General features: G+C 36.3%; 1 protein-coding gene across 3 annotated transcripts in view; it reads left to right on the forward strand.

Moving 5' to 3' along the window:
- atxn2l (ataxin 2-like) overlaps positions 1-19,883 on the forward strand; it is a 37,265-nt gene that overhangs the window by 8,341 nt on the left and 9,041 nt on the right. For all 3 annotated transcript variants that reach the window (XM_056453195.1, XM_056453194.1, XM_056453196.1), the window contains 15 exons: positions 1,136-1,257; positions 1,354-1,445; positions 1,866-2,099; positions 2,195-2,553; positions 2,661-2,735; positions 4,602-4,712; positions 4,789-4,857; positions 4,943-5,004; positions 7,070-7,413; positions 8,900-8,969; positions 9,062-9,202; positions 9,383-9,446; positions 14,005-14,168; positions 14,279-14,408; positions 18,299-18,405. In XM_056453195.1, coding sequence (XP_056309170.1) covers positions 1,136-1,257; positions 1,354-1,445; positions 1,866-2,099; positions 2,195-2,553; positions 2,661-2,735; positions 4,602-4,712; positions 4,789-4,857; positions 4,943-5,004; positions 7,070-7,413; positions 8,900-8,969; positions 9,062-9,202; positions 9,383-9,446; positions 14,005-14,168; positions 14,279-14,408; positions 18,299-18,405 — 2,144 coding nt within the window. The remainder of the gene's footprint in view (positions 1-1,135; positions 1,258-1,353; positions 1,446-1,865; positions 2,100-2,194; positions 2,554-2,660; positions 2,736-4,601; positions 4,713-4,788; positions 4,858-4,942; positions 5,005-7,069; positions 7,414-8,899; positions 8,970-9,061; positions 9,203-9,382; positions 9,447-14,004; positions 14,169-14,278; positions 14,409-18,298; positions 18,406-19,883) is intronic.

Here is a 19,883-nt window from a genome sequence, read left to right on the forward strand (position 1 = left end):
AATATAGAGGGGGGCTAATAATTGAGGAGGGCTAACAATTCTGACTTCAACTGTGTGGCATTGTAACAGACAGAAATTAACTACAGAGAAACTTTTATAATCTAGTCTTCTGCTGGATCCCTGACATGGGGGGAAAAAAAAGCAGACAAAGCTTCCAAAAGTGAAAGTTCCCACTAAAGAGTGCAAAATCCCACCTTCAGATTTATAGCCACTAATAAAAAGCCATATTCTTAACAAATGGCAAGCAGAATGAAATGTAATAAACTTCTTGAAGTTCAGCCATTAGAAGGAAGAAAATTCAAGACACGATTCAGACATTCCATATTAGACACATTCATGGACGTTTACTCGAAGTTTCACCCAAAATGTATATATTGCGACAGAAGCCAAACTGTTAAACATGTACTTTTGGTATGCCCTATTTTTAATGTTGTCAGACAATGATTTTTATCTGGAGAAACTTTAAAGGAAATGTTTTTAAACCTAAATGTCATAATTTTTATCAAAAGTGAACCTTTAAAAGCTGTTTTAGATATTAGGTATTAGATATTAATAGATATTACGGATGTCTTAATTGTTAGATTTTCTTTTACTATTATAGAAAAGCCATATTTATAAAATGTATATTTGATCAGGTTTTGCCATGAAATGGCAAGAAAATCTGATATGGCAACTGTTACACCTGGCTAAACGATGTAACATTAAGGGAGATGACACAGCGAAAAAAGTCAAAAATAATATTTATTTTAACACAATTGAAAGAACATAATCAACATCAGTGTGTTCAATCAGTGTGAAAAGCAAGTGAATGGATGCAAAACAAAGCCCAAATTGGAACGCAGCTCTGGCCAACTGCCCCAAAAGTGAATGAACAGCGGCCCAGACAAACTCTCTTACTGTGTTTAAATAAGGGTGCTGATAAGCGTCAGGTGCGCTGAAGACATGCCCCAACCTAGAACAGACAAAACATACAAAAAAACACACCAAAATAACGCAATCCTAACACAACAAATTCAAAAGTCTCACTCTTGTAACAGATTATTTATTATGATAATTAGTCAATTATATTATTATTATTATGATTATGTTGATGATTTACCTATTTTAAGTGATTTTTGTTTGTGTATGTTTTCAGACACTTTCACAGACTCTGCAATTGGCTCATCAAGATTAAACGGTGACCACAGAGAGAAGGTCCTCCAGAGGTGGGATGGAGGCGACAGCAATGGAGAGAACTTTGACTTGGATGCAGAGACGGTGAGATTTACGTATTATTTGTAAACACAGCTGTAATTGATCACAATGGATGTTTCACATGCTTGAACAAGATTTTTTTAACATGTCTTTTTCTAGGCTAATGGCTGGGATGCCAGTGAGATGTTCCGCTTTAATGAGGAGACCTATGGGGTGAAGTCCACCTATGACTCCAGTCTCTCCATGTACACGTATGTTAATCATTTTGTCCATTTTTAGATGTTTTTTTAGGGAGCCTGATCATAGTGGTCTTTAGATTTGATCAAACCGATTTTAATACCTATTCAGACAGCCCATAAGACATGTTAAAGATGAAGAACTGAATCCCAGTCTCTAGATAGACTCTATCAATTAGACTCAAGACTCTAATAGATCTTTTAGTATTGTTGTTATTTGTATTTTTTTTTTATTATGCATAAGAATCTGTTATGATTGTAAACGTTGTATTGAATATATATTACTGCTGTTTCCATGAATATAACCAATGCTGCTGAAATGGCGCTGAAACGTACGAACAATCATATAAATTATTTTATTTTTCAGGGTTTTAATTTTTGTTAAACTTATATGCTGAACTCACTTTTCATCCTATTCTGTTGTCTTTCTTATAGGGTTCCTCTGGAGCGGGGCAGCTCTGAGGGCTTCAGGCAGCGAGAAGCTCGTGCTGCCCGATTGGCCAACGAGATCGAGGCTAGTTCACAGTATCGCCACAGAGTGGCGCTGGAGAATGACGAGGGAAGAACTGATGAAGACAAATTCAGTGCAGTGGTTCGAGACCGGGACCGTGAAGCAGCAGAAAAAGAAAGGGGAAGAGATAGCCCTGGGTTCTCCAGTGCTGGGAGCAGGTTCGACACATTTATTTAATTTCAAGCTAAAATAGGATTTAGTCTTTCTCTTTACTTTTTGTTGTTGATGTCTGATCATCTTTGTTTTATTTTAGGGAGGGCAAATACATTCCTCTACCCCAGAGAGCAAGGGAGCGCGAGATGGGAGTGACTGGCAGGGGTGACAGAGGTGGAGCCGTGTCCACCCTGCCCAATCGAACAAATCGACCCGGACCATCAAGCTCCTCCCCTAGACCCCTCCCCTCTGCTAGCAGCCAGGCCCTTCCTCCCACTGACAGGAACAGCTCTCTGTCAGTCAGAGGAGGATTCTCTGCACACCAATCACAGAGCAGCCCACCTACACAGCCCCGGCCCTCAGAGCCAGGTCACTCCAGTCCTCCTTCCCCACACACACTCTCACATTCACTCTCACACCCTCAGTCTCTCTCAGACGTGGCCCGGCCTGTCAATGGAGGTAAATTGCGTGTACGATTTGATGTTATTTAGATTTTTATGATGATTTCCATTGTGTGTGTTACTAATGAACATGTCGGGGGGGTTTTTTTATTTTATTTTTTTCAGTTTCACCCAAGTCTCAAAGGACTGGGCAGACTAACAGAAACATGCGTACCTCAAACTCCCACTCCTCCCCTACAGGTAAACGAAACCAATATTCTGAACCCACACTAGGTCTTATGAAATGGGATCACGGTTTTTAATCATGCTTATTTGTCCTCCGTGAAGGTAGCTGACTTTATCCCACTTATTACATGGATGCTTGCCACAAAATGTAAAAATTAGACAAAACATTGTTCTAAGACGTAATGGTTTAATTCTTTAAAGCAAAACTTACAGATTAAAACGGCTAAATGGAGCTGATTGAGCATACGCTAACCTACAAATTTTTCAGTCACGGAGTCAAAAAGTCTTGAGAGATGAGCATATAAATATGCAAGTGAACTCATTACTGACTGTCAAGATGATTCAAAGTACCAAGAATAACATACCTTGGAATGTCGTGACTGACCAATTGGAATCAAGTATTTCTGACAGCTGTGTAATAATGAACGTTAGTGCATTGGTGAAGTTACAAATATAGAAATGAAGGGAATAGAGTTTTTTTCTATTTCAAACTTCAAATTCTACTTTATATTTTATCAATAAGTACTGACTCCATATTTTTCACGGGCATTAATACAACTTTTTCAACCACATTACTTCGCATTTGCAAATTTAGTGAAACACCGTCTTTTGCTGGTTTATTTATTAATTTGTTTTAAAGTTATCTTCAATATAACTTAATTGCTTTTTTAGTTCTAACATTAAAAAAAACAGGCCAAACATTCTAGAAGTACTGACATTTTTTAATTAAGTCAGGGGTGTGTCAAACTCATTTTAGCTCAGGGGCCACCTGGAGGAAAATCTATTCCCAAGTGGGCCGGACTGGTAAAATCATGGTGTATATAACTTAAAAATAACAACTTCCGATTGTTTTCTTTGGTTTAATATGATCAACATAGAACAGGAGCCTGAGCAAAACACGATCTCACGGTAATTCGTAACTTTTTGATTTAGTGGCTAATTCATATGAATTCGTACAATCTCATTCGTACAAATTAGCACAATTTACTTATCCACCAAACGACAGTTGGGTTTAGGGGATGTGGTTGGGTGCCACACCTACTATTTTTATATTGTACATTTTCGTATGACTGAACTCATACGAATTAGCCACTAAACTGACAATTGGAAATTCAGTGTTGGGCAAGCTACTTGAAAAATGTAGTGAGCTAAGCTATTAGCTGCTCTACTTAAAATGTAGCTTAACTACACCAAAGGCTACCTCCTGGGAAATGTCGCAAGCTAAGGTAAAAACTACTTGGCAAAAGTAGCTTAGCTTTATCTAAGCTAATTTTCCAATTTTCACTTTTAAATCCAAGCAACTCAAATACAAGTCAATCAGATCTTAGTGATCAATAAAACTGTCAGTGAAACATATGCTGTACTAAACAACAACAATATATATATATGTGTGTGTGTTGGTGTGTGTACCACAACAAATTATTCAATATTGTGTAGTTCAGTAATTTATAGGAAGTGCTATAATGTTTTTGAAGTGTTTGAGCACAGCATCAGAATTAACATTATTGCATCTTAACGTGTATTTCTCGAGGTATGGTCATGAGGAATCCTGCTTCAGAAAAAACTCCTCTCCCTCAGTCATCTTTCCATCAAGCAAATTTCTCGTGTTAGCGACGTCATCGACCAGAGCGAGGGGTGGCAGTAATGCACCAAAAAGTTTGTTGTCAACCACTGAAAAACAGGAAGAAGAAATTGTCATTCTCGCCATCATATAGACTTACTTTTATCAGATAGACACTGGCCTCACAGTTCCGTGAATGTTGGTGTTGTCACTTATTGATTGCGGGCCGTATGTTTGACACCCCTAAATTTAGTATTGCTTTATGTCACTTTTTCCCTAATTTAACACGTTTCCTTGTTTTTTTTCCCCTCTCTGTCCAGTCTCTCGTTCCCCTAAGCCAGATGCTCCTCCTCAGGACCCTCTTCTGACTGGATCTTATTTGGACACTTCATCCAAACCCATTGGCCCCACTCCTCTGTTCACTGTAGATGGTGAGATGTTGTCATGTGATTTAACACACTGTCCAGTTGTAGGCGAGTCTGACAGTCTAACTCCTTTTCACCACAGTAAATGAAATCCTGTCCAAGGAAAGGATGGAGAGTCCAGCTAGTCCGCAGGAGGGCAAGAGCAGCAAAGGTAATGCTGGTGTTGTGTGGCTTTCTCAATTTATTACGTCCTCCTGATATTTAGCTAATGAACGTTCTTCTATTCATTGTAACAGTCCCTTCAGTCCAGCAGAGAACACAAATCGAGGAGCTTCGCAAGTTTGGAACTACTTTTAGGGTGAGTGTGCATGAATGTAATCTGGATATAGGTTGTTTTCAATCATGTGTTTCTAGTGACGTGTAATATTCAGGGCAGAACGTAAAAAACAGAATGGGAGAGACAGAGGAAAGTCTGTATTTTTAAGATTTATACCATATTTCAAAGGAGGTATAAATAGAAAATAACCACATATGTCTCTCACACATATCTCACGGCAGTTCGTAATTTTTTGATTTAGTGGCTGATTTGTATGAATTCGTACGATCTAATTCATACATTTTAGTGCGATTTGCTCATCCCTCAGTGACGGTTGGGTTTAGGGGTGGGTTTGGGTGCTATGCCTCCTTTTTAAAATCGTACAATTTCGTACGAATTCATACAAATTATCCACTAAACTGACAAAACGTAAAGTACTTACGTTTTCTCGTGAGATCAGGCTGGTTGGGCATGATACTTAAAGAGGGCTGAGTTTTTTACTAAGCTAAAACATATTTGACTGTCATCGAGGCGGTAGATCCTGTATAAGCTATTACATTACATGAAAAATACTATAGTAAATACTTTAGTGTTTCGAAGCATACTATACATAATTACTTGAATTAAACTGTCGTAGTAATTATATTGTTGCTGTGGTACGACAACTGTAGTAACAAACATTATTCAGAGGGCTTCAGTTTCTATAATTATACACCATCACAATGGACCACAGTTTACACTAACGTTATTAATTACAATTCATTAGTTTACTATACTAAAGTATTCTGAAGCATTGTACACTATAACATTATACACTTCACTCTGTGGTTCAAAAACTTGTTTATTATAAATTACTATAGTTTTTTTCCCTATGCGGATATCTTCCAGACATCACAAAATAACATATGAAAGCATACAAAAGCATGGACGCATGGTCTACATTATTATTTATTTATTTTTGTAAGGGGGAAAAGGTGCTACACAATAATAACAGTCTAGTTTTGTTTCATGGGTTGCATTTCTTTTTTGTTCTGTCGACGATCTTACCATCAACAAACATTCACCACAGCTGCGCATATAGAAGTTAACGTTACGGTTGTTTATTCCACCAAAACGCCTGTAAAGACATGGATTATGGCAAAAAAATACAGAGATTTCATTGCAGTGATTACTTGGCAGGGTACATTATTTATACTCTCCTGCATGTGGTGGTGTTTGTATCTGATTTTTATATAGCATTTTAGCATATTTATACACAAAGCTAGGCCTGTATATATTCTGTGTATATTATTGGTGCTGTCAAATTAATTATCGCGTTAGTATTTATTGAAAGTAGTTCTAGCAACCAGCAAGAAAACTGTAACTCAAATGGCTACAACTCAAACCCCCTACAAAATCTGAATTGTTGGATATTGTATCTAATGTACAAAATACGGAGAGGAAGTACAAATGGAATGATACCTGGAATGTTGGAAGAAATGGATTGTGCTTAAGCTTTTACCTTGTGTAAACTGATTATATGCGATTTAAGGTAAATTGTAAGGACAAATGTGACCAGTCAACTGTTCATTTAAATTTCAATATTATTGTATTCAATTTAAATATTTTTCCCTTTCTCCTTCCTATAAAAAATTAAAGTATAAAAAAAAAAATAAGAGTAGATTTACTGTAATTCATTGTGATGCTATGAGCAAATGTGACAATTTTTTGCTATACTATTCTATACTATAGTAGTGTGTTAACAAATAGCATCTGATATAATGTGATAAAGTATTTTAAAATTTCCCACAACTTGAAAGTGTTTAGAAAAGTGCTTTAATTGGACTTTGGAAAGAACCCTGATGTTAATGAGTCTGACACACTCCACCTCCTGTTTAGCCTCATGGCATAGTAAAGTGCCCGTTGTTAGCACACTCCAAAAACCTGACTAGGAGTAGGTTATTAAGGCTCTTATTTTGAGCATTTATAAACTCAATATGAACATGATGCTCAAACTTGTTTGCATTGTAGTAGCTTTTGTTTGTATATAGGTGAGATTAGCTCGTTTCAGAATGCGAACTACCGTTTTCCCTCATTTGTGACTCTTTTATTTTATTTTTAATTTTAGCTACAGCAAAGCTCCAACCCCAAAACATTGGCCCCTGAATCTCCTCAAGCAAACCCCGCCCACAACACACAGACAGACCCCGCCCCTCCTACAGAAGCAAAACCTGCCACGCCCACAACCCCAAACACAGAGCTTTCTGCGGAGGAGCGAAGTAGAGAGACTAATTCAGGGGGGGCAGCGACCTCCACCCCTCCTCCGGCCACATCCATCTCTGCACCGTCTGGGATTGGCATGCAAAATCCACCTGCAGAAGGGCAGACGGCGGGGGTGCCCCAACCTGCAAGGACCCCAGGCAGTGAGGATGGCAAACCAGAGGCCCTTGAGAGATCTGAGGGCATGACCGAGTAAGTAGAACATGTCAGACTGTTCAGCTTTTAATCAGTCATTTGACTGGTGCTAGTAGTCTTAAAACTAAAATAAACAAATAAATAAATGTAATAAATAAAATGTAACAATTTTATTTATTACATTTATTTATTTGTTTATTTTAGTTTTATTACATTTTGTGTGTTTAAAAAATATTTCTATTTATCTTTTAAATTTTATTTATTTATTTATAGATAGATAGATGGATAAATAGATAGATAGATTTTTTTTTGTTTAAATGTTCTTATTTATTTAATTTAAAAAGTATTTATATTTATTATTTTACATAAATGTTTTTGTTTTTTTACATTTATTTTATATTAATAATTTTTTTCTGAATAGAAATAAATTTAAAACAAACATGTTTTAAATAAATTAAATTTAATTTGTTTACGTATTATGTAGTTATTACATTTATTATTTCTATTTTTTACATATTTATTTTACGTTGATTTCTGTAGTTTATCTTACATTTATTTTATTGTAAATTTAAAATTTTTTTATTTTTCACATTTGTAATATTTATTTTTTATTTTTTTACATTTAATTGGTTAATTTATTTCTCTTACTTTTTTACGTTTTATTTATTTAAAAAAAATATTTTAAAATGTATTTCTAGTTATTTTTCACATTTATTTCTATTATTTGTTCATTTTATTACATTTATTTATTTTTAATAATTTTTATTATTGCATTTATTTTATGTATTTTTTAGGAACATATAACCAGTGGGAACAAAAACAAACTAAAAATAATAATGCATGCATGCATGCATACTTATACATACATGCATGCATACATTCATACATGCATATACGTATATACCAAAATACATCCATTCTACACGTATATCTATTTACCTAGCCTACGTAAAAAAAATAATAAATTATCCTCGTCAAGAAAATAAATGAATAAATAGACTAAGTATAAAATAAAAGGGTGCCAAACCTATTCTCACAATGATGCATAACCTCTAGAATTAGGTAAATGTTAAATTATGGATGATTTAATTGTTTATTTTTTTACATTGTTTATTTTAAATCATTTGTTTGTATTGGTTAACATGTATTTCTATTATTTGTTTATTTTATTACATTTGTATATTTTTAAATGTATTTCTATTTATTTATTTGTTACATTTTTATTTTTTTTATGTGTTTTATTTATTTATTTATTTATTTATTTATTTTTTATTATTTATTTATTTCCATGGCTGTTAATTTATTTTTTTTTTTAAAGAAATGAGGAAAACCCATTTCTGGCCATTGTTAACGTTTTCTCATCATTGTACACAGTACATATGAAATTATTTCAGTCCAATTTGTATGCAAGTCTGGATCAGATGTCAGGCGAATTATAACCATAATGGTTCTGATTTCTAACTGGTCAATCAGTGCATTTGTTTTTAGCTAATACCATATTAAGTGCAGTGGTAATAGCAGCTCATGATATTTTCTAATACAGTCAGGTGAAGAAATCCACACTCAACCCCAACGCCAAAGAATTCAACCCCACCAAGGCTCCTCTTAGCATGGTGAGAGCATTACTTTCTTCTGTTTTTGATGTGCTCTGCGAAGCTGTTGAAGAGTTGATGTGCCAATCTGATATGTATGGTCTTCTCTGCAGGTGAAGCCATCGGCGACTCCCACACCACCACGACCAACCCCACCCAGCCCTACAGTCGTGCTGCAGACCCAACCAGGCCAGGGAGCCATTTATAACCCCCAGTACCTGAGCTACGTCTCCCAAGTACCCATCCAGATGCAGGTCTGTATTCCTAATTCTTTTGATTGTTTTGGAGAAAACTTGGAGACTTTTAAAAAATAGTTGTGTGTGTGTGTATAATGTGTGTGTGTGTGTACATATACATGTACACATACATTATATATGTTTGATATTATATATAATATTGATTTGATTTGTGTGTGTGTGTGTGTGTGTGTGTAGCCTCAGATCCCATATCCATATTCCATGACAACAGTTAATCAAGGGAAGTACGCAAGAACAAAAGGTAATCTTTACGTTTACACTTCATTCTTGGTTGTACTAATATTGTTGCACCTGTTTTTTTTGTCATTTGTAGAAATATTAATGGAAATTTTAAAAGGCTGAAATTCCTATTTAACAGTAATAATAATAATAATAATAATAATAGTTATTGGAATGTCGTCGCCAATATGCTAGTGAGCAGTATGCCGACACGCAAAGTGTCCAGAGTCCGATTTATGGACTGTCAACATCTCTTGTCCAATGATAATAGTCAAAAATGGCTAAATATATCTTTAAAAATACAATAATAATAATAATAATTAATTTAAAAATGACGCCTTTCTAGACTCCCAAGGTCACCTTACAAGAAACATCAGCAAACATAACAAAAACAATTAATAAAATGTTGCCAAACATAATTTTAAATGCATGGAAGAGTTGAAAAAACTAACACATCTTAAATATAAAATAGCATGATAAAAAAAATAGTCATAAGAAAGCCTGCTTAAAAATATGGGTCTTAAGCCGAGATTTAAAAGCTTGAAGACTATTAGTGTTCCTTAAATCCAAGGGAAGCGAGTCCCATAGCCGAGGTGCCGCAGAGCTAAAAGATCTGGCTCCCTTCTGCTTAATCGAGTGCAGGGTCGCACCAGAGAGATGGAGTTGGATTATCTAAGAGTGAGAAGGGGTATAGATGTGGAGTAGTTCAGTGAGATATTGAGGAGCAAGATTGTGAAGTGCTTTAAAAGTAAGAAGTAATATTTTATAATCGATGCGATACTTTACTGGAAGCCAATGAAGCTGATAAAGAAGTGGTGTGACATGTTCGTGAGATGAAGTCTTAATGACACGAGCTGCAGAGTTCTGAACCAGTTGGAGTTTATGGAGAAGTTTAGAAGAAACCCTGTGAAAAGAGCATTACAGCATTATTCGATATGTGATGCGTGTAGTGCATGGATGAGAATTGCTGTATTATTAGTTGTAAGAAGGACGAAGACGAGCAATATTATACGGGTGGAAATATAAAGTACGCATAACATCATTGATATGACCTTCAAAAGAAAGTATGCCATTCAAGATGGCACCCAAGCTCTTGACCTGCAAAGAGGGACAAATTATATTACCAATATCTATGTAAAAATTATCGGACCTATCGGAGTCCCAATGAGCAGAGCTTCAGTTTTATCGCCATTTTAATTTGAAACCATTTTATCGCCATTTTAATTTGACAGACCATTTTTAATTTCAGCTAAACATCTGGTAAAGAAGGAAAAAAACTGGGTTTGGTGAACTGGTAGAGTTGAGTGTCATCGGCGTAGCAGTGAAATTGTATATTGTGCTTTCTAAAAATATGACAGAGGGCGGAGTAAATATATGATAAACAGGAGTGGACCTAGTATGCCAATGTACACCTGGAATTTGAAGATAGGACTGTCTGTATATTTTAAATATATAATGATGATGATAATTAATATCATTATTGGTAATAATTTCAACCCTGATGGTAGGATAATAAGCGTCTTTAAACAACAGATTTAAATTTGTTTTTGGCGACAGACTGTGTATTTATTCATCATTCATTCATTTTCCTTTGGCTTAGTCCCATATTTATCAGGGGTCGCCACAGTGGAATGAAACGCCAACTATTCAGGCATACGTCTTACACAGCAGATGCACTTCCAGCTGCAACCCAGTACTGGGAAACGCCCATACGCACTCACATTAATACACATGAACTTATACATTACGGCCAATTTTATTTAGCCAGTTCACCTACACCACCACCTTGCTGTGAGTCGACAGTGCAAACCACTGAGCTACCGTGCCATCCCTAAACCATATGTGTATGATATGAACCATATATATATATATATATATATATATATATATATATATATATATATATATACATACAGTTAATAGTTTATTAAAGTCTAAAACTATTTTTACAATAACTATTAAGTAAATATAACTTTTTAAATTGTATTAATTTAAAATATAATTATATTATTAAAAATAATCATAGGAATATCTAAACACTATATAATATATAAAAGCGTAAAATTTTTATTTTTGTACAATTTATTCACATAATAATAACAATTAAAACTGCAAGCAGCTATGAAAGGGACCTCGCATCTGGGCTCACCGCCGCTCATTGGCCTCTGGATGACTGAGAGCAGTGAACAAAATTAATTTATGCTAATAAATATAAAAAAACCTGAGAAAATAACAGGTTTGTGCCAAACTTCCTCCTGTCAGCAGATGGCGCTATGACTGTGACTCGATTATTGACCTGTAGATGTCTTCAGGAGAGGAATCTTATTGAACATGTGAATTTTCAGGCAGGTCAGAAATTGTGTGGCTGACTTATTAGCCAAAATTCTTTCTGTCATCAGGTGGCGCTATGACTGTGACTCAATATTGGCACGTACATGTCTTCAGAGGAGGAATCTTATCGAACCTGTGAATTTTCTGGCAGATCAGACATTGTTTTTAGCTGAGTTATAAGTACTTCCTCCTTCGTGGCGAAGCACTAAACTTTGTCAGTCCGCCAAAAACACACCCTTCGGCGAAAAATCTAGATCTTCATAATTTATCATCACAAAGGCCTTTGGACTAAACTAATGGAACATTGATTTGATGTGATCATTTGTAGGAGGAGTTTGTTGCACTGTAAAACATGTCATTTCCTGTTGCCAGCTATAACTGTAATTGAATATTGGCATGTAAACGTGTTCAGGTCAGAACTGTTATCAAACATCTGAATTTTGAGGCAGGTCGGACAAAGCATGCCTGAGTTATAACAACGTCCTGTTTCGTGGTGAAACATTAAAGAGGCCGCCATGGACACGGCCTTCGATGAACACTCTAGATCTTCGCAATTTAACATCGCCAAGGCCTTTTAGATGACAAAAGCCAATTTTTGTGTTGATCCGATTAAATCCCTAGGAGGAGTTAAAATACAACGCCTGTAAATGGCAAAAAACGACACTTTTTCAGCGAAGTAAGTTAAAACTACTTAACTTCCTGTTGGGATTTAGATTTCATTCCAAAAGACTTTGTGCAGGTTTTGGCATGTTTGATGTGTGTGACAATTTTCGTGCGTGAAACGCAAGCGGCAACCTCCCGCTCTCCCTCGGGAAGCCAATACGGAAGTAACTGAAACTGCAATTCATCAAAATTCCGCTAGTCCTGGCTCCATAATAGAGCAAATTTCAATTGAGCCCACTGTTAAAATGGCCAACTTTACAGCAGAAAAAAAGGTGTTTACAGCCTGGTACAAAGAACGATTTTGGGTCATATAGCTATTATTACCCTCCATGACAACTGTCATCCATTTCCTTTATAATAAGGTTATATTAAGTTTGCATAATTAAGGGCGTGGCCACTTAAGTGACAGCTAGGTCTCGCTGGTCGCCGTCACTTCACCTCAGCTGAATCCGGCAGATTAGCCACTGATCTCAGCATATTCATCGTATTTTTGTTCTGTTTTATGTGGCTTTACACAGTTAGCTGCCTTTTGGGCTTGTTTCTTACAATTATCAGATGATATGGGATGCTGTGTGCACTTAATTGTGCTCACAAACCATTCACGTGGCCTCCGTTTCCCATGTGAGTAAAGTTATATACTTATACACCCTCTCTATAAATGTATTTGTTTTATTTAAGATCATTTATCATTTATATTTTTCTTTAGACCCGTAAAGCACTCCAGGATGTGACAGATTGATTAGCTGTAGGCTCTGGAACAGTCATCTGAAGCGTTGTCATACAGTGTTATGCCTGGATTTCATAAATAGTCTTGCATTTAACTAACACAGACTATATTTAAAGTGTTTGGAAGTAATTCGCGTTTTCCTCCTGTAGAAAAACGTCATAAGAACAATGCTTAGTGGCTCAATGTATTACTACAGTGTTTTTAAAAGTCTAAACACTTTATTGATATAGTGTACAGCCAAGCACATGTGGTCAGAACACAAACGAGTTGCAGGTAATAAAGTATCAAGCGTTTCTCCCAAAGAAAAGTGTGTCTAAGCCAGGTCTAAGCAAAGTGCCAGCAGGTGTCTGTAGCTCCGCTCACTCTCCGCCTCTTTGCCCTTGTTTGGTATCCCGCCGTGGGTGCGATGACACGCGAACAAAATGGCGACGGTTGGCCGCGCCTACTTGTAGCTTCTTTTGCAGTGTTCAGAAACCTATGGGTGACGTCACGGATACTATGTCCATATATTTTACAGTCTAAGGTGAAACGTAGCTCAGGGGGCAATCCGTCTAATATGCATACGTGGCGCTGTCAAGTCATTTTGCCACACCCACTTTCGAAATCCATAACAAATGTAAATTTTTGCCACTTCTGCAAAGTTTCGTGAGTTTTCGGGCATGTTTAGACCCTCAAAATCGCAATTGATTCATTTAGAAGAAGAAGAATTCCAATAGGGCCTACGCACCAACAGCAATAATAACAGTAAAAAGGGTGATGGATTGTTTGTAATAATAATGATTATTATTATTTTTATTGTTAAAACGTATTCATTTTATTGTAATACTCAATGCCTTATGCCCCCCGACCTGTCTTTTAGGTTCTGTGGTGACTCCTCGTCCAGACCACAGCTCTTCAGCGCCCCCTATGCTCCAGGCCGCAGCATCAGCAGCAGGACCTCCTCTGGTGGCGTCTCCTTACCCTCCCTCATATCTGCAGTATAACCAGGTCATCCCAGCAATGCCCCACTACCCTGGGCACCAGGTATGAGCTTTTACATTTGCACAAAATCAATGGATTCTAGTGTTTTTTTTTTTTTAATTTATTTTATTTTTTTGGTCAAAAACACCCTGTGCTTCTGTTCTCTGTGTCAGGTGTACTCGATGCTCCAGAGTGGACCGCGGATGCTTGGATCAGGAGGGCACCCACAGGCTCTGGGACCTCCAGGCCCCCAGTATCCAGGTCAGACTGAAGGTCCATCTGCCCCTCAACAGGGGATGTATGGTAAGGTTTTGTTTTTTCTTTTTAAAATGTATATATGTTCAAATAAGTTGCAATGCATATTACTAATCAAAAATTGAGTTTTGATATATTACTAGTATATTTATATTTATTACAGTATATTTACTAAATATTTTCATAGAGCACGGTCTTTATATGATTTTTTTATATGATGCTTTTATATAAAAGAAAACGTAATGTATTTGGATATTGCTAAAATACATGCAACATAAGACATGGTTTTGTTGTCCAAGGTCACATATGGTTTAATTTGGTTTGCGTGTGTGTATCAGGGCTGAGTATTGATTCAGAGTAAATTATTCTGTATCCCAAGCTCTTGATACAATTCTCAAATCGATTCAATGAATATAGTTAATACAAATAATAATAATAATTATTATTATTAGTATTTTTTTTATTTTATTAATGGCATAATGGGTGTATTAGTTAGCTGTCAAATGAAATCCAGGTTTACAGCAGGGTTTCCGTGTGGTCTTAAAGTCGAAAATTTAAAAATCTAAATTTTAGGCCTTGAAAAGTCTTAAATTGTTGTTTTAGGTCTTAAATTTTTCTTATTTTTCCGATGTCCGTGTAACGCTGCATCTAATTCTCAGTTAAATTCTGTTTTGTTGTTGTTGCTTAGATTTCGTGGTGTTGTAGTTCTTTAGTTCACTGGTCCAAATGTAATTTGCGGTATTACAACTACAAATGAGACCAACATGCAATAGCCAATCAGCTTTCTGTTATTGAACTCTGTGCGCACGGCGAATACGATGTCATCGCTGTGTTTGTGGAGGTTCGCTCTGGGTGCGCGTGACATGATTTCGGCTGGCGGAGCTCACAATTTTTTGAGACTTGAGTGAACAGTTCGCACGGCACCGCTTTGATTTGAGTTGAATATGAAACACTTTGAAGAGATTTTGTCTGAAACTGGTATGACTGTACAGACATCTTTATGATCCGTTTTTTTTTTTTTTTTTTTTTTTTTTTTGCTTTTATTCTTGCCATAATAAAAAATATAATTGCAGAGCAACCCATGTTCTGTTGTCATTCATAATTACTTTAATAGGTAGAACTGTCTGAGATATGAACAAAAGCAAGTAATGCTTCAAAGTTTGATTTAAAAAAATCTTGAATGGTTATAAAAATCTTTATAATAAATTTTAAAAATAATAAAAACAATTAGTTTAAAAATCTTCAATGATATTAATGATATGACCTTCCAGAAACTTTCTACTTCTCTGTTTATCCGATTTTCTCTGTTTCTTTTGACCGCCTCCTGTCATTTAAAGGAATATCTCAATGGTGAACGCATCAAGTATAAAAGCCTCGTCCGTTTCGTAAGGTGCGTGATGCGGCGCCAGGCGAAAGTATAAATCAGCCTTAAGATGTTTTTTTTTTGTTGTTGTTGTTCAATGGTGCATCTAGCCTGTCTTTAGTACTGTCCATTTTTGATACAATTATTTTACCTCTAAATTATTTTATGTTTTTGCATTTTCTTTTTATGTGTGCAATATGTGTGTTTTTTTGATGTTGTGATATAGGTCTTAAACTTAATGGTCTTAAAAGGTCTTAAAGTCATAAATCTGACATTATGATATCTGTAGAAACCTTGTACAGGATAACTATGTAGTCAAAAACTATTTTTCCTCTTGCATTTTAAAGTTTACACCAATGTTTTCAAAACGGTCCACGTTTGCATAGTGTGTGTAAAATGCTCCTCCGCTTTTGCTTGAAAAGTGAAGTAAATTCACACTTGCTGATGATAATAAGCCAACAAAAACACTACCACGTTCTACCCCATTGTTGTGTGTATCTGATTTCAGATTTAGGCCTTTTCAGTCACAAAAACTTAATTTTCACACCTCTAGTTTGACAAAAGTCAGGAAAGTGGGTGAAGAAAAGTGATTTTCACAGAGACTAAACAAACACAGACACGGGAGATTGATAGTGACTGTGTTTACATGGACATCAGTAATCGAATTATTTACCTTAATCTGAAAAAAACAATAATATGAAGGTGTTTACTTGAGTTGCTTTTTGATTGTTCCTTTCATTATCCCTTTTTACATGTTATAGCACATAATTCGATTAACGTCATCGCATCACCATGCTATCCACACTTCCTCAAGAGTGTTCATTCATTAATTTTTTTTTCGGCTTAGTCCCTTTATTAATCTGGGATCGCCACAGCGGAATAAACCGCCAGCTTATCCAGCATATGTTTTAAGCAGCGGATGCCCTTCCAGCCGCAACCCATCACAGGAATTACATTCATACACTACGGACAATTTAGCTTACCCAATTCACCTATACCATATGTCTTTGGACTTGTGGGGGAAACCGGAGCACCCGGAAGAAACTCGCGCAAACACTGAGAGAACATGCAAACTCCACACAGAAATGCCAACTGACCCAGCCGAGGCTCAAACCAGCAATCTTCTTGCAGTGAGGTGACAGCGCTACCCACTGTGCCACCGCGTCACCCTTAACTTTGGGTGTTTTATTCTTAATGTGTGAACTTAAACTGCAGTTTGGCACTTTCACATGCCCCCTGTGACAAACGAGATATTGGATGTGAGGAACTGCTGGAAGATTGTAGTTTTAATGGAATGTTTGATACCGCATGCCGTATGGGAGAAAAAAAAACACTCCGCGTTTTTCGGTAACTTAGATGCACTCGGTAGGTGCAGAGAATAGAGAATAGTGTCCGACAGCCGTATATGTATAGATTATCCTGCCAGAAAATACAGCGAATATCCTACATGACGGTAATTGTTTGATTAAGGTGTTTGCATACGGAGAGCAGCATTTACAGCAGATCTTTCAGTCCATAATATTGTACTGATATTACTTTAAACTAAGTAACTAAATCATTATGACTAAGGTATGTCAAAATGATATATCCTGCATATTAATGAAGTTGCTCCTCATTCACAATAGAGTGCGCTGATTGATTCAAACCAAGTCTTTCTCTTGAATTTAATGATAAACTCAAAGATGTCACATTGTACCCACCGGTACAGACATCCAGTCTCCACGCTGGAATTTACACAAGGATCTCATGGCCGTGACATAGCTTCAAAATTCCTTTTCAAACTGGAAGATTGAATTTGCTTGAAATAACGTAAAAACAACCTATTTTCACTTTTTTATATTTGGGACACGTATATGACTGTCAACATCTCACAAAATGTGTTCTGGTGTTTCATGACCCTGTAAGTAATCAACCCCTAAGATATATATATATATATATATATATATATATATATATATATATATATATATATATATATATATATATATATATATATATATATATATATATATATATATTCACTTTCAGCTGCTATGCCGCCCACTGCTGGAATCAGCTTTCAGAAATAATCAGATGTGCTCCAACATTAGGCACAGTCAAATCAAGACTTGCATTTTAATCTGCTTCTAAACATTTTTAATTTCTTATACTTGTATTTTCTTTTATTCTTGTTTATCTAAAGCACTTTGAATTAGCATTGTGTATGAAATGTGCTATATAACTAAGCTTGCCTTGCCTATATAAATAAATAATGTCTCCTGATTTCACTTTAGACCTTGACTGCGTCTTTCCATGACAATTCTGCAAGATTGTAAATGCAAAATGGAAAAAAATTGCATTGAAAAAAATCAGTTTGTTGACCTCATTTAGTATCACCCTGCCCTTGATAAGCTCAAGTTCAAGTCTTGGAAACCCCCTGAAATACAGAGTATTGATTGATCCTGAAAGCTTCTCTAGATTTTTATAATCCAATACTTTTATGCCATTAACTCAGTCTTTTACCAAGCCCTGACATGAATATGATTTTGTATTATTAACCATTAAAGTGATCTTTGTTTTTGTCTTTGTCCTCCAGCTCCGCAGTCATTCTCTCATCACTCGGGCTCCATTCATCCTCAGCCCTCCAGCACGCCCACAGGCAGCCAGCCACCCCCTCAACACCCCGCTCCCAGCCCGGGACAGGTACATCCGTCTGCTTAATTCTGTGCGGTAGTTCTCTGCCAGAATAAGAAAGCCAGGTTAACAGAAAAACGCAGCTTGACCTAGTTTAATCGCTGTATCATGACTGCATGTTTGTTGATGCAGCATGTCAGGCTATGTCAAGCCTGGTTTAGATAGCTGGGATAAGTGCAGGTGTGTACAGCATTTTAAAACAGACCATAGGATAGAGCACAGATTTAATGATACAGATATGGATAAAACCTGATGTGAGCCAATCAGGTAATGAGTTGAAAGTTGATCTAAGAACTCCCATTAATTTGCTCCAGAGACTTAACAAAAACACATGAGGGAAACGCATTAACATATTAGCAGTTGTTGATTTGGGCTGCGTCCGAAATCGCATACATCCATACTATATAGTACGCTAAAATCAGTATGCGAGTAGTGTGTCCAAATTCATAGAAGTAGAAAATCAGTATGCGAGAAGTTCCCATATGACCTTCTACTACCGGCGAGATTCTGAAGTGCGCATCTCATGCACACTGCGCTATCCCATGATGCCCTGCGAGAGAATTCATGAATGGGAGTGGAGCGACACAACTCACGAGGGAAGGTCACGTGATCATGACAAAATGGCGGATGTAGTACATCTGATTTCCATTCGTACTGCTCACATTCATACTGTATAGAACGTACTTTTCTATTGCCCGAGTAGTATGTTTAAACTCAAATGCAGTACCTACTGAGTAGTAGGCGGTTTCGGATGCATCCTTCGTCTTAAATATGATCCGTGGGTGTTCAGAATATGTGTAATGAAGATTATTTGCCAAAACTAACCCATTTACATTTTAATATTTATACTTTTTTCTTTTAAACTGATTTGAGGCTGCACGATTAATCGAAAAAAGATCACGATCGCGATTCGACCCTATACACAGTCTTAATTAAACTTTTCTACGACTTTTGTTTTCGACCAATTATATTTTCAAGGTCAGGAGAGAAGCATAAAGTCTTTACATTGTTTTATATACATTGCTCAGCAACATGAACCCCTCCAAATGGCATCAAAAGTGTCACATTCTGTACTTAAAGGTATAATTCACCCGTAAATGTAATTTCTGTCTTAATGTAATGACGTATTTGCAGCTGCGAAATCACACTTGAGCTGACGCACTTTATTTTTTTACTGTGAGGATGCACGCATGCCCGCCAATGATGTTTACTTTTAGTGAAAAGAACCTGCATAGGCTGTGAATAACAGGTAATAAAGTTGTAAATAACGTTTAGATTGTATAACAGAGTGATCGTTTGGGAGCCGTGCGGTAAATATGATTTGCAGTTTTGTTTTTTCCTCTTAAAATAACGACAGCCGTGACATGAACTGCACTTGGCGGTTCTTGAAAGTGAAACCAGCGCGCACATTATTTAAACGGTCATATCGCATTTTAATGATTATGGCATGCATTTTGATGCGAACACAGTGTTGTGCATGAAAATAA

This window comes from Danio aesculapii, chromosome 3, assembly GCF_903798145.1.
Source record: "Danio aesculapii chromosome 3, fDanAes4.1, whole genome shotgun sequence".
Lineage (NCBI taxonomy): Eukaryota > Metazoa > Chordata > Actinopteri > Cypriniformes > Danionidae > Danio > Danio aesculapii.